This window comes from Notolepis coatsorum, assembly GCF_963971535.1.
Source record: "Notolepis coatsorum genome assembly, chromosome: 18".
Classification (NCBI taxonomy): Eukaryota; Metazoa; Chordata; class Actinopteri; order Aulopiformes; family Paralepididae; genus Notolepis; species Notolepis coatsorum.
The window spans coordinates 21,461,941-21,478,130 of NC_140182.1; the positions used below are offsets into that span (position 1 = coordinate 21,461,941).

Below are 16,190 nucleotides of genomic sequence, written 5' to 3' on the forward strand. Positions count from 1 at the left end.
AAAAAAATATTGTTTTTTTTTCTTTCTTTTTTTCGATACCGATATTTTCCGATATCACATTTTACTGCCGATATCGGCCGATAATATCGGTCGGCCGATAATATCGGACATCCCTAGTCAATGCCAACATACAGCGCATTGCAGTAATCCAGCCGGGTCGAGATAAAGGCATGGATCACCCTCTCCAGATCCTTCTGAGAGAGGTATGGTTTGGTCTTGGCCAGGAGTCTGAGGTGGAAAAGGCTGTTTTAACCACAGAGCTAACCTGTTTATCAAATAAAAAATGTCTGTCAAAGATTACTCCAAGGTTTCTGACAGAGGAGCGGATATTAGAGCCCAATAAAATAAATAAATAAAATGATCTCTGTTTTGCGCTCAATTAAGTTGAGAAAATTTGCATTGCCTTGCCTTTTGCAGGGTAACCAACCAACAATCATTGGAATGGGTTTGAAGATATATCATATATTTATCTATCCTGCTCACAACCTTCAACCAGCATATATGTCTTAAAATTAAGATGTTAAACATTTATTTTTATTAAAAGAAAAACACAACATAAAAGCTATTTATCAAAAAGACTTCTATTTCTTACACTGATTGGACGTTTAAGTAAATAAATTGAATAGTTGTGGCTGTTCGTGTGTTCAGGGAACGCAGTGCTGTTAATATGGGGAACACAAGTAAAATGTGTGTAAAGCCACACGTGTACAGTTGTTGTTGTTGTTGTTTTTGTTGTTGTTGTTGTTATTATTTCATTCCAAGATGAAAGAGTTTCCTGTATGGTGCCGGTCCACCCCATACGCCCCTGAAGCAAAGGAGGAGAAGAAGAAAAAGTAGTCAAAACTAGTCAAGGGTCTAAATTAGGGGTGTGCAGAGACGTCTGTATCTGTATCTGTGCAAACAACTAAATTATCTGCATTCGGATTCGGAAATGGGTGTGGTTTATACCAGATAATCTTTTTAATGTATAACAATTATTGCACAATACAAAATGGGAACAGATGCAATCAAATTAACAAATTAACATTAGATTAAAGGAAGTCACGTTAAATACAGCAAATGTATTTTCCAACCAAATATTCATTGGAAATGCAATTGTTGTGCCTTAAAAGCATCAAATTGATTTAATATGGACATATAATTCATTATGAATATATATTTATACCTCCTCATACTATACTTGTCATCTGTACTTGTGCTCTCTGGCGTGAGTAAAGGCTGCTCTTAGTGTCGTAATGGAAATGAGAGGCGGGGAGTGCGCTGTGCATCTCGGGTTGGTTCTGAAATAGCGCACACTCCAGCGCACGCGCAATAAATATAATTAATTTCATATGCATAACTCATGAGGACGATTTAAGACAAGCTTTCTCTAGGCTTTTGAAAATGTAGGGGAGCCCTTGCTCTCATGGAGCAGCAGAGATATTAAGAGAAAACGCCTGCCTTTTTCTTTCTCTCATTTGACGCACGACTTTAAAAATATGATTACTGATATTTCCGTGGATCCAAAACGAAGAAACGGGGCAGTCCTACAGGTCCTACAGGTAGTTTTGATGGCAGTCCTACAGGTCCTACAGGTAGTTTTGACGGCAGTCCTACAGGTCCTAAAGGTAGTTTTGACAGCAGTCCTACAGGTAGTTTTTGACGGCAAACAGATGGTGCTCTTAGGCGCGCTGCATCAATGGAGCTCATAACGTAACATAAAACATTTAACTGAATAATAATAATATTAATATCTACAATAAAAAGATTTGTGTCCATCTCATTATCTGTGCTTTCCCGAATTCATATTCTGACTCATCCCTAGTCTAAATAGATTATTTCACTGTATTATGAGGACTAGATGTATACCTCCACAGGTCCAGGAGCAGTTATGTACATACCTCCACAGGTCTAGGAGCAGTCATGTACATACCTCCACAGGTCTAGGAGCAGTCATGTACATACCTCCACAGGTCTAGGAACAGTCATGTACATACCTCCACATGCCCAGGAACAGTCATGTACATACCTGAGAAACCCATGCCAGTAGAGGTGAGGCATCACATCGGCCTTCATATGGTACATGATTCTTCTCTCCTTGCTCTGGTCAATTGGGAATGTCTCTAGCGGTTGGCCACTGTAATCAAACTCAGCCAGAATAACTGTGTTGTAGCTTGTGACCAGTGGACATGAAGTGTAGCCATCATACTACAAACAAGAGAGAGGATTATGTGGTAGCAGCAATAATAACTTCACAATAATAATACAATAATACCTTCACAATAGAATGTTTTACATTCTTCAAGATTGAATAGTGTGAATTATTGTTAAAGGAACACGCCAACATTATGGGAAATGCGCTTGCAGTCTTCTCCACAGTCAGACAAGACGATAGATACCAATTTCCTCTCTGTGTGTTCAGTAGAAAGCTCTTGGGGCTGACAGCTAGCCTAGCTTAGCACATTATGGCCAATTTCCCATAATCTTGGTGTGTTCCTTTTAAGTGTAATGTGCCACTCACCACCTTATCTGGCTTGTCGCCTTTCAATACTTGGGTGATAGTTCTGTGTAAGACAGCAGACTGTGCAGCTGAAAAATAAAATGTCATGTTCCCCCTTGAAATGTTTCCATTTCCTTAAAATGGAATGACTAAATGTAAAATGCTTTTTTTCCTTTCTTTTTCCCCCCTTCAGAGGCAATTAAGAGACATAAAAAGTCAATACATCCGACACACAAAATGGGGAAACATGGCAACAGTATACCATCATTCCATTTATATTGAAAACCAAAATAGTAAAACGTTATGGTGCAGTGAAGAAGGTAGGCCTACAGTCATCAGATTGTGATGTCAGGTGTTGCCTGGCTGATCTAGTCGGCAAATCATAGAACGTAACTAGAAGAACACACTATGGAGACCCCACAAAGACTTACCAATCTCACCACTTTGCCATTACTTTAACGCTCAAACCTATACTGGGTAGATGACAGAGGCGAGAGTTGCCCATATTGTCAATCTCAACAGACGCTGGAAATCCATGTTTTATGTATCAGCAATGGTGAGTCGTACAACGAAACATATTTGTCAAGTTTGGTGCAAAAAAACATTAATGAATAATGTGACATTCACATTTCCACAACAGAGGCGCTTCGCTCGCCAATTTGTATAGTGCATTGCTTGAGCACAAAATAAATTAAAAAAATCTCAAAACTGACTCAAAACACCACTAATTTTTAAATGTATTTGAGTAGGCTAATATATCATGTAATGTAAACTATCATGAATTCATCAAGCAGTCAATTAGTTTGAACACATTTCAATCAATCCAGTAATCACCTTTCAAGATATCCTGTTTACCGACACACAAACGGAAGCCAAAAACATAATCTCCTAATGTACATAATGTATCCACAGCAAACAGACATGGAATAAAGCCAATTTAAGCATCACCCCAGATTTGATGGATGGGGGGGGATATTTGATTGTTCCATCAGCATTTTGTGTGCTTAACATATTGTGCAATAGTGTGGCTGCACACAGTATTCCTTCATAATCAAAAATAAGACAAAAACACAATGGGAACATCAAGAGTGAATCGATGCCGTATGATTGCACTACTTTGCAACAATTTAAAAATGTATGAGTATGAAAATCACGTACCCACAGCTGCACCTGTTCTCGGTGTGGGCAGGTTGGTACAGTCTCCGATCCCAAACACATTAGGGTATTTCTTGTGTTGCAGTGTCTCTTTGTTGACATCCAACCAGCCAGCCTCATCAGCCAATGAGCTGCCTTTAATCGCCAAACTGGGACCCATTGGCGGCGTGACATGAAGCATCTCGTACTGATAAGAATTTTATAAAGACAAAAGCTTGATATATTTTAGCTTGTAAAAATTATCTTGTAGAATTCAAAGCTGCAATAATAATTTTCTGACCACACTTTTCCCATTTTCAAAACTTCTTGTGAAGTATGTTGTTATTCCATAATTTATTTTCTTCGCTAACAAAATCCAGACCATACTTCAGCTCTGCCTATTGCAGTTGATAAAACATTGCATTGAAAAAAAATGTTGTGCTGTCAGAAGAGTAATATATATATATACAGTATATAGTAATTCATAGGTTAAGTATTTAATATTCACTATTGGCCAGTAACCGTGTTCAAATCCAGAAAATGCCCAAGATAAAGTCGTATTGAAGTTGATAAATGTAGTAATCTATGCATCTTTTTTTAATGAATCCTGATCTCTTAAACAAGAGCACAGATTGTGCTAGCAAGGCAGTGTTATGTATGTATATGATGTATTTACAATGATTACTATTCGGCAAAACAAGACAAGTCTTGCTGCCCTCTAGTAGTCAGAAAACAATTATTGCTTTAACTTAATGCTGCACTGGGGAAATCATATACTAATATGCTTAAATAATCTATGCCACAAATCAGTATTGTCCCCCATTTGCTCATCACAGCATCCAGTTGTTTAGGTTCAGTTGTTTAGGTGCTACTAGGTAATCCACCTTGCCTATATTACTACCTACTATGCTAATCTGTTTATACTACTATGCACGCAAGACTGTAGCACTCAAGTTCAACACAATTTGATTAACACTGTTACTTACTTAGCTGCCAGAGTTGTACCCTTCCTGCTGACCTGTTGTACAGAACTTGTAAGTCGCTTTGGATAAAAGCGTCAGCTAAATGACTAAATGTAAATGTAGGTATACAATTTATGAGAAATAACAAAATACCTCCAACACTTTGGTTTCTCCTGGATTGTCAAGATTTTCAAACACAGCTTCGCGCTTGTCCGCGCGGACCTCAACAAGGTTGTGCCTGAGATTCACCTGTAGGTCACGACTCTTCACTATTTCCCACAGTGAGTCAGCATATTTCTTGACCCCAAACAGCACAGGAAGTGATGTGTTGTACACTATATTAGCCTTTGCCCTCCTTCCCGTCTTAAACCGAAAGAAACACAAGAGCAAATCACCATAGGGCTACGTTAACCAATTACATATAAAATTGGTTAAACATTTAAACCCAATTATTAGAGATGAAAAGACATCTCTAATTTTACGATGTACCTTCCTCAGATAAGCATCCGTCAGGTACATGATCTTCTGTGGCGCTCCAGGACACTTCACAGGAGTGTTTGGGAAAGTGAACACAGCGTTACCCTCTCGGAAGTCCTGCAGCGCTCTCCACGTCTTTTCCACAGTTTCGACTGAGTAATTTGATCCGATCTTTGGGTGTCCAAACCCATCTGGCAGACCTTTGATCTATACATTAAAAGAATATTGCTCAAATCTGATGGTTGAGACGGCTGTGTGTAGACAACTAGACGACAGTCCATCTGACAATTGAGTACCTCAGACAAAGATCCATGTAAGTCTGTTTGATGTTTTCAGAAGAACAATGTTTTCAAACTTTATTATCTTAAAGATGTATGAGTATTGTGTCCATTGATAATTAAGGACAGTAGAGGCCAAATACTTTCTGGTGATATATCACATTCACACTCCAAGTGATTTGGATTGATTTTACAACTGCAAATACATGGGCTGTCCAAAAATTTAATTTTGTTTAATTATTGGGGAAAGAAAGTGCTTCCAATAAAATGGTACATTACCCTCTCATAATGGAGTTGCAGACCAAGAGCCACAATCAAATACTCATAGGAGATCTGTTTAGAGGACAAAAGTGTTTCGTAAGGCAAAAGATAAGAGGATAAGGAAAAAACTGATTTAGAGGAAAGGTGCATGGTGTCTTGGTCATCATACTGATAAAGGACATTTTATAATTGATAAAGAAGATAATTTATAACATCATTATAAATCCAATCAGAAAACAGAAATCAATCAAGAGTAAACACACCTCCAACCCATCGTCTGTGCGGACAGTGTTTGTGTCTGGGTTGATCTCCTGGACTCTGGATTTCACCCACTTCACTCCAGACGGCACAAGGCTGGCAGTGGGACGGCCCGATGAAGCCAGAGTTTTCGCTCCAGCACCAACCAGTGTCCATATTGGCTGATAGTAGTGCATCTATAGGAAGGTCGTGTAACATCATCAAGATGACCATGATATTGATATATTGAGATGTAGTAAATAACATCTAAATAATGTCTTGTATTCCCAGACAGCTAAAAAGCAACGTAGTAAAGCAACGTAAGAAGACAAAACTAATGTTGAAGATTAGGTTAGATCCTTCTGTTATTTGTATTTCAGATTTATTTTGGTCAGGACAGAATGAATGAATGAAAACTTTATTTAACAGATTGCAGAATGGGTACAATACAGTACGGCTCAATACACACAATTGTTAAGGGGATGAATGAATGAATGAATGAAAACTTTATTTAACAGATTGCAGAATGGGTACAATACAGTACGGCTCAATACATACAATTGTTAAGGGGATGCAGACCTGAGAAAGACGTTTGTCTTGTTTCCATCAGGGTCCCCCATTTTCAATTCATATAGACATATATGACATACATGACATACAGATAGTCAGTACTGCTACATCTATACATTTATGACATACCAGATTTGCAAATACAGTACTGTTTGTGATACAGAAGGAGTCAAGAAAAGGGAGTATATACATTTGACGTAGAAACTGTACATTGGAGGAGGTTGGGTGGGGGGGGTTGGGTACATTGGGATATTGACAACCATACTGGGTAATTTACATTGGAGGTGGTTGGGGGGGGGGGGGGGATGCAGACCAGAGAAAGACGTTTGTCTTGTTTACATCAGGGTCCCCCATTTTCAATGCATAGTGACATTTATGACATACACAACATACATGACATCCTGACAGATACAAACAACATTGACATAACACCCCAATGCCTTGTATTGCACAGTAGGCATATGGATAGATTCACACTCATTTACAATACCAGTTGGATTTTTAATTTATATCAAAAATACAAATAGGTATATATACGTAGATTAACAATTAAAAAGTACAACTTGCCTCACTAGGCTCCACAATAGCCACATTCTCGGCTCCCAGCTTTCTCTTCATTCTGGCACTCATTGCTATTCCACCACTTCCTCCTCCAAGCACAAGCATTTTATAATGCTCTTTGGCAAAAGCATGGCTGGTAGTGTGAAGATGACAAACGCTGATGCCCTTTGAGTGGACTTGCTTCATTCGATGCAATGCAGCCATTCTGTGTCAGTGCTCTAATGACAAATACATTTGTTATTACGGTATGTTTGTTGATTAGCTAGGCTATTCAGTAATAACTCATGAGTCATGATAAACAGGACAAGAAAAGACAAGATATACATTAGAGAATTTGCTCAAAGGGGATTCCTTTAGCCCCAAAAGTACAGTACTTCCTGTTGTTAGTGCTACGAATAGTGACCCGAATAGTGCAAGTAATCATAATAATATTTTTGTGTCACACAATTCACATTTTGAATTATAGTTCAGGAAACAAAAACAATTGAGCTTTTATGGCTATATCAATTTGTTGAAGCTACCCCAAATTACCTAATTCATTGACCTGGACAAGTTAGTTCCGTTCTAGCCGCTTCCGTTGTAGTTGTGGGCAACGCGTCTCTGGCGTGGTCATTATAGACGGTCACGCAATCGGTGCGTCCAAGGTCCTGCTGCCGCCACCTTAGTAATGAATAACAAGTTCAGAAGTGTACAGCTGCAGTACTCTCTTTGACCACAATATGTCATTTGTCATTTACTCACAGTCCCTCACGTGGCGCATCAGGTTATGTTTCGACTGTTCAAATCAAAAAATTACAATGGACAAGTTTTACTTGAAACTACACAATCCTGCTTTGTTATCGAATGCAATGAGTAAACACTGTTCACCGCTACATTTTTAGAAATGGAAGATACAGGTGTGTAATCTCATTGACTAATAAAATTATTAAAAATAATAATAATAATAATAAATTATGTATATATATAAATGGTAAATGGTGCATTTATCCAAAGTGCTTTCCCATTTATTTTACCCATTCACTCAGACATTCACACACGAAGGGCAGAGGCAACCATGCCAGGTGCCAACCTGCTCATCGTTTCTCAGTTTCGACTGAGTAATTTGATCCGATCTTTGGGTGTCCAAACCCATCTGGCAGACCTTTGATCTATACATTAAAAGAATATTGCTCAAATCTGATGGTTGAGACGGCTGTGTGTAGACAACTAGACGACAGTCCATCTGACACTTGAGTACCTCAGACAAAGATCCATGTAAGTCTGTTTGATGTTTTCAGAAGAACAATGTTTTCAAACTTTATTATCTTAAAGATGTATGAGTATTGTGTCCATTGATAATTAAGGACAGTAGAGGCCAAATACTTTCTGGTGATATATCACATTCACACTCCAAGTGATTTGGATTGATTTTACAACTGCAAATACATGGGCTGTCCAAAAATTTAATTTTGTTTAATTATTGGGGAAAGAAAGTGCTTCCAATAAAATGGTACATTACCCTCTCATAATGGAGTTGCAGACCAAGAGCCACAATCAAATACTCATAGGAGATCTGTTTAGAGGACAAAAGTGTTTCGTAAGGCAAAAGATAAGAGGATAAGGAAAAAACTGATTTAGAGGAAAGGTGCATGGTGTCTTGGTCATCATACTGATAAAGGACATTTTATAATTGATAAAGAAGATAATTTATAACATCATTATAAATCCAATCAGAAAACAGAAATCAATCAAGAGTAAACACACCTCCAACCCATCGTCTGTGCGGACAGTGTTTGTGTCTGGGTTGATCTCCTGGACTCTGGATTTCACCCACTTCACTCCAGACGGCACAAGGCTGGCAGTGGGACGGCCCGATGAAGCCAGAGTTTTCGCTCCAGCACCAACCAGTGTCCATATTGGCTGATAGTAGTGCATCTATAGGAAGGTCGTGTAACATCATCAAGATGACCATGATATTGATATATTGAGATGTAGTAAATAACATCTAAATAATGTCTTGTATTCCCAGACAGCTAAAAAGCAACGTAGTAAAGCAACGTAAGAAGACAAAACTAATGTTGAAGATTAGGTTAGATCCTTCTGTTATTTGTATTTCAGATTTATTTTGGTCAGGACAGAATGAATGAATGAAAACTTTATTTAACAGATTGCAGAATGGGTACAATACAGTACGGCTCAATACACACAATTGTTAAGGGGATGAATGAATGAATGAATGAAAACTTTATTTAACAGATTGCAGAATGGGTACAATACAGTACGGCTCAATACATACAATTGTTAAGGGGATGCAGACCTGAGAAAGACGTTTGTCTTGTTTCCATCAGGGTCCCCCATTTTCAATTCATATAGACATATATGACATACATGACATACAGATAGTCAGTACTGCTACATCTATACATTTATGACATACCAGATTTGCAAATACAGTACTGTTTGTGATACAGAAGGAGTCAAGAAAAGGGAGTATATACATTTGACGTAGAAACTGTACATTGGAGGAGGTTGGGTGGGGGGGGTTGGGTACATTGGGATATTGACAACCATACTGGGTAATTTACATTGGAGGTGGTTGGGGGGGGGGGGGGGATGCAGACCAGAGAAAGACGTTTGTCTTGTTTACATCAGGGTCCCCCATTTTCAATGCATAGTGACATTTATGACATACACAACATACATGACATCCTGACAGATACAAACAACATTGACATAACACCCCAATGCCTTGTATTGCACAGTAGGCATATGGATAGATTCACACTCATTTACAATACCAGTTGGATTTTTAATTTATATCAAAAATACAAATAGGTATATATACGTAGATTAACAATTAAAAAGTACAACTTGCCTCACTAGGCTCCACAATAGCCACATTCTCGGCTCCCAGCTTTCTCTTCATTCTGGCACTCATTGCTATTCCACCACTTCCTCCTCCAAGCACAAGCATTTTATAATGCTCTTTGGCAAAAGCATGGCTGGTAGTGTGAAGATGACAAACGCTGATGCCCTTTGAGTGGACTTGCTTCATTCGATGCAATGCAGCCATTCTGTGTCAGTGCTCTAATGACAAATACATTTGTTATTACGGTATGTTTGTTGATTAGCTAGGCTATTCAGTAATAACTCATGAGTCATGATAAACAGGACAAGAAAAGACAAGATATACATTAGAGAATTTGCTCAAAGGGGATTCCTTTAGCCCCAAAAGTACAGTACTTCCTGTTGTTAGTGCTACGAATAGTGACCCGAATAGTGCAAGTAATCATAATAATATTTTTGTGTCACACAATTCACATTTTGAATTATAGTTCAGGAAACAAAAACAATTGAGCTTTTATGGCTATATCAATTTGTTGAAGCTACCCCAAATTACCTAATTCATTGACCTGGACAAGTTAGTTCCGTTCTAGCCGCTTCCGTTGTAGTTGTGGGCAACGCGTCTCTGGCGTGGTCATTATAGACGGTCACGCAATCGGTGCGTCCAAGGTCCTGCTGCCGCCACCTTAGTAATGAATAACAAGTTCAGAAGTGTACAGCTGCAGTACTCTCTTTGACCACAATATGTCATTTGTCATTTACTCACAGTCCCTCACGTGGCGCATCAGGTTATGTTTCGACTGTTCAAATCAAAAAATTACAATGGACAAGTTTTACTTGAAACTACACAATCCTGCTTTGTTATCGAATGCAATGAGTAAACACTGTTCACCGCTACATTTTTAGAAATGGAAGATACAGGTGTGTAATCTCATTGACTAATAAAATTATTAAAAATAATAATAATAATAATAATAAATTATGTATATATATAAATGGTAAATGGTGCATTTATCCAAAGTGCTTTCCCATTTATTTTACCCATTCACTCAGACATTCACACACGAAGGGCAGAGGCAACCATGCCAGGTGCCAACCTGCTCATCGGGAGCAGTTGGCAATGGGTAAATGGGTAAATGGCAATGGGTAAACCCCATTTTTGGGTTTTTTTTTTTGCAATGGGTCTGTTTGATTTAGTTGTGCCAGTTTGTCAGCATTCACACTTACTATTGACAATCAATAGACCACTGCACTTCCGTGTTAAATTGAGCTCATGGGAGAGAGAGCGGGGGGGAGAAAATGAATGAGTGTGGATGAGAGCCTTGACATTAAGTGGTCGTAGCTACGGCTGTGGGGGGTGCTGGAGTCATGATCCAATAGACTTTTATACGCCGGAGTCTCCTGAACAGGGAGAGACCAGTCCCAAGTCGATCAGCACTTTCTCGGCCGAGCTGTAGACATTTTTCCGCACCTACTCCCGAACTCCGCATGCGCTGTCTGACTGTACGTGGGGAAGAGGAAGAGTTCTGAGGACCAGCACTGGAGCCTGATGATGCGATCGGTCCGCCAACCAGTTGCAGAGTGGCATCACCTGTTGATCTGAGCTCTAGCTCAGGAGTGAAGCTAGATATTCTATTGACCATAATGTAACAGATGGTACCGTGAAGCGCGGTCACGAAGGGCTGGGGTGAGTAGCAGTGCTATGGGTTAAACTCACTCTCATCCTCAAAAGACAGATAGACACGTTGCGAAGCAGTGAGTTCACCTCTTGGTATAGCGGTCTGTGCTGTTGCATGCGGCGTGGGAGACCCGTGTTCGAAACTCCCTCGGGGCATCGAAGTTTAAGGTGACGATGTCACAACCGTTACATATATACACAACGGCCATTTTGCTCTTATGTCATGCTCAGGTTGGGATTCCTTTCCACCCATCTCATGTCACCACGTACAGCATCCTCAAATAACAAATGTAGTCCCTTGACATCAGATAGTCCACTCAAAGGCACAAGGGGGGTATGTGAGATAGGTAAACACCCCAATGTGGTTTTCTTACCATATCCTTATATACAGGGTAAACTTTGAACTTTTGTGCCTTTGAGGTGAACTTTGTGCTCAAAACACAAAATCGACTAGACTAGTGCTTCCCAATCCTCTCCTCGAAGCACCCCAGCCGTTCAATGTATTTGTTAAATTCCACCACCAGCACACCTGATTCAACTTAACTAGCCCTTTATTAGTTGAATCAAGGTGTGCTGGTGGTGGAATTTAACAACTACATGGAACGGCTGGGGTGTCTTGAGGAGAGGTTTGAGAACCACGGGACGAGCATACATTTGAGCCATCAAAGAAATTAAGCAAAAGTGGTTACCTGTGTTGAACTGGTTTATTTTTTAGAAAATAAATAAATATAGTGGATTACTATTACGACTACTACCACTGCCAATACCACTGATAGATCCCTATTGGCAAACTTTATATTTAAAAAAATTGTTCCATTATTATACAACTGTGGCAGGACTAATTAGAGGGCCGCCACACAGTCTAGGTCATTAATGGGAAACCCTGTGACATGTTTGTTTTGTGATGTTTGTAATTTTGTTTTTAGCGCCTTTGAGGTGCTTTGGTACCATGAGGTGCAAGCATATAGTCGTAGTACCCTTGAATGAGTGCTCCTGCTAGAGTCTTCAGGGTATTCTTGTTTACCAGAGAGGAGATCCGGTACAAGAATCTATTTTTTTTTTTTTTTTTATTACATTGGATGCCATTGTCACAGGAAAGATTTGCCTCTAGGATGGAACCCAGGTATGTAATTTCATCTTTCCTTGTGACAATATTGTCACCCACTGTAACCGAGAAGCTGTCGGCCTTGCTGAGTTTGTTATTTGAACCGAAGAGAATGGACTCTGTTTTGCCCATGTGTAATGATAGTTTGTTATCAGCGAGCCATATGCATATTCTGCCGAGTTCAGAGCTGAGGGTTTTGTTCAACCTGTAACTTGTTCTGGTCAGAGACCAGCAGGACTGAGTCGTCCGCGAACAGGAACAAGTTGCAGTCACAAGCTGACGACATGTCATTTGCATAAATTAGGAACAGTAGCGGTCCTAGTATGCTTCCTTGTGGAACACCACAGCTCACTGGGAGGGGGGGGGGGGATATGGTACAGTTTACCTCCACCATGAAGTGAAAGATTAACCTTCTGTAGTGTGGTAGTAAAAGGGTTAAATGTATTCAACAGAGTTTTCCTGTAAACAGTTATTTTGTTTATATTCACATTTCCACCCAAGTAGATGTTTCTGTCGTGGTTTATATGGCAACCGGTTTGATACGAGGCGCCATTTTTAAATAGTTCGTTAATAATCAATGTGCCATATCAACATTCAGGTTAACGTTAAGTTTAATTATGACACCAAACTTCAACATTTTCTCCCAACAGATATGTCGTTTTATTCCATCCATATAGGCAACGTGCATAGCAACAGTTTTAATAAACATCTCTCACATACATTATACACGAGCGCTGTACAAGAAATGCTGCCGTCCTCGTGAAAAGCTTGGACACATTCAGCCTCGTCTGCCTCATCCTGGAAATTCTTACTGCGTTTGGTCTCAAACACCATTTAACACTCGACGTTCTCAAATACCCTTTAACCCTTTCACTGCGACAATACAGAAGGTTAACCCTTTAACGACCACACTACAGAAGGTTAACCCTTTCACTACCACACTACAGACGGTTAACCGTCTGTAGTGTGGTAGTGAAAGGTTAACCTTCTGTAGTGTGGTAGTGAAAGGGTTAAACACTCGACGTTTGGCTAACAGCATTTTCAAGACATAAAGTCCAGACAGTGCGCTCCTTCTGAAACACAAAACCCCACTCCTCTGTCCATGAGGAACACCTGATCCTTTACTTTATATTTGATTAGAACCTTGACATGAAAGTGGTTGTAGCTACGGCTGTGGGGGTGCTGGAGACATGATCCAATAGACTTTTTTATATACGCCCGAGTCTCCCGAGAGAGACCAACCCTGCAGATTCGTGTTCAGGAGACTCGGGCGTATAATAATAAAAAGTCTATTGGATCATGTCTCCAGCACCCCCACAGCCATAGCTACAACTAGGGATGCACCGATCCGATATTGGTATCGGCCGCCGATATCAGTAAAATAGCTGGATCGGGTATCGATCAAAAAAAATAAAAAAATTTTTAATAATAAATAAAATAAGAAATAACCATTCAGTACATTTATATCTATGCGTTAATTTGTTACATTTAGTTTCACTAAGTTAGGAAAGTAATGTTTTAAGTCAAGCCTGATGTTGCCTTGCACAATGATCCCAGTCTCTTCCACACAGTGACAGTGAGGCATACAGTTTATTAATTGAATGAATGAAGTTTATTTTCTGTCTTTGTTTACAACAAATCAAAAACACACTTGTGATCCTTTACAATTAAAAAAAAATATATATATGTGGATAAATATATATATATGTTTTTACTTTTTTGAAGAAAAAAAATTGGACAATGGGTATCGGATCGGTATCGTTATTGGCCGATACCCAAACCCAGGTATCGGTATCGGGACTGAAAAAGTCGGATCGGTGCATCCCTAGCTACAACCACTTACATCAAAGCTCTAATCAGTAGGCATTCTGTAGAAATGTGTGCATTGAAATGTCTGTAAAGTCTCGACTACATTGAAAATGAGGGTGACCTCAATTGTAATTTCGAGAATAAATAAAGGTTGATGATGATTCATTTTATGCCCCCCGCGCTCTCACATGAGCTGAAAATACTGTGAAGTGTTGCATGGTCTATTCTCTGATTGGCTCTGACCCTGATATAAATAACAGACCAATGGCTGTGAAAGAGGTAATAATTTGGCACGTGGATGAGAGGGCACTTCAACATATATATATTATATATATATAAAAAATTCAATACAAAAAAAAGCTCTCTTACACACTTATTGCTGGCGTGCCATTGGTTAAGCTACCGCGTGCCTAAGGTCGCTGACCCCTGTTCTGTAGCCCATGAGCTGAATAAACGTCCGTCCTCCTCATAGCTTTCCTTTGCTCTCAGAACATTCACACCCGTGTCAGGTTTCACTTTCCCTAACCGACAGGCAGTTAGTTAGCTGGTTAGATTTCGAGGAAGATCATATATATTGACCAATTCATTTGAAGCACGAGGGCGCGTTGACGTACACCACGCCTCCGGAGCACCCTCTCCGTGTTCCACCTCACCCGGCGCTCGTAGCGCGTCGGAAAAACACGCGACGCACAATTCCCGGGAGACCCCTTCCCTCCCGCCGTGCGCCATAGTGTGCAGTGCAGTAGTTCATCAAACCAGCCATCATCAACATCCCCAGTGGACACGTCTAAAACGACTAGATGGTCTTGTCCTCCAGGTGGCTCCTCATCAGGTGCCTCATCAGGTGGCCCTTCTGTCCAAAGCCCTTCCCGCAGACGGAGCAGCTGAAGGGCCTCTCGCCCGTGTGGACCCTCATGTGTATCTTCAGGTACCCCTTCTGCCGGAAGGCCTCGCTGCACACCGAGCAGCTGAAGGGCTTCTCCCCCGTGTGCGTCTTGATGTGCCTCTCCAGCGCCGCGATGGAGGTGGACCTCTTGCCGCAGAAGCTGCAGGTGCTGTGCGCCTGGAAGTGGATCTTCAGGTTCTCCGCGGGCTCCAGGTGCTTCCCGCACAGGCCGCAGTCGCTCGGGTGGACCTTGACGTGGCTCATCAGCGACTTCTTGTTGGGGTACGACTTGCCGCACACCTGGCAACACGACGACGACGGGATTTGATTCTGATTATTCTGCAGGCCGTGGAACAGGTCCAGGGACGTCTCCAAGTTGCCCATGAGCGACAGGCTCTGTCCCGCCAGCGGCGCCGTCGTCGTGTTGTTCAGCGTGTTTAAACGAGACTCCCCCCCCGCCGCCGTCTCCCGCCACACGTCCTCGTCGTTGTCCTCGTCGGCGTCCGTCTCGGAGCCGTCCGAAATGACAAGCAGGTCGGCGTCGTCGTCGTCGTTAGTCATCTCCGAGTCACCGGCCGGTTCCGATGAGCCGCGGTCCTCTCCGGCCGGTTCTGTCTTAACGGTGGAGGTACCGGCCAGAGGCTGGGCCGCGTAGCGCTCCTTGGGCCACCACGGGCGAGGCTTCTTCTCCTCCTCCCGCTCGCTCTTCACCGGCACCGGGGTGAAGGTGAACTTGATGACGTCGGCCCCCTCCTCCTCTCCCTCCTGCTGCAGACCCGGAAGCTGCTCTCCTCCCCGGTGGGTCCAGAGTTCCCGCTGCTCCTCTTCGATCTGTGGATGCTCTGGCTCCTCCTGGCCCCGACCAGGGCTCCACTCCTCCTGGGGCTCGAGAGGAACCTCCTCCACACAGACATCTAGAGGAGGAGCAGA

The 16,190-nt window shown here is 41.2% G+C and overlaps 2 protein-coding genes across 3 annotated transcripts; both read right to left on the minus strand.

The window, feature by feature from the left end:
• Positions 1 to 710: 710 nt before the first annotated feature.
• Positions 711 to 7,603, minus strand: LOC311244641 (sulfide:quinone oxidoreductase, mitochondrial-like). 2 transcript variants are annotated; one of them, XM_084334263.1, is made up of 10 exons: positions 7,491 to 7,603; positions 6,966 to 7,177; positions 5,855 to 6,025; positions 5,610 to 5,663; positions 5,065 to 5,259; positions 4,729 to 4,938; positions 3,638 to 3,821; positions 2,501 to 2,568; positions 2,009 to 2,187; positions 711 to 805 (listed from the first exon to the last, which is right to left on the minus strand). In XM_084334263.1, exons 2-10 carry the CDS (start codon positions 7,161 to 7,163, stop codon positions 748 to 750), a joined length of 1,317 nt encoding a protein of 438 aa, XP_084190389.1. In that variant the 5' UTR covers positions 7,164 to 7,177; positions 7,491 to 7,603; the 3' UTR covers positions 711 to 747. The 2 variants fall into 2 exon arrangements, with proteins under 2 accessions (XP_084190389.1, XP_084190388.1); XM_084334262.1 differs by lacking the exon at positions 711 to 805 and having other exon boundaries at positions 1,917 to 2,187.
• A 2,773-nt stretch (positions 7,604 to 10,376) lies between these two features.
• Positions 10,377 to 15,821, minus strand: LOC311245266 (uncharacterized protein; the record flags this gene model as incomplete). Its single annotated transcript, XM_084335102.1, has 2 exons — positions 10,377 to 10,467; positions 14,744 to 15,821. One exon carries the CDS (start codon positions 15,819 to 15,821, stop codon positions 15,171 to 15,173), a length of 651 nt encoding a protein of 216 aa, XP_084191228.1. The 3' UTR covers positions 10,377 to 10,467; positions 14,744 to 15,170.
• Between the last annotated feature and the right edge of the window lie 369 nt (positions 15,822 to 16,190).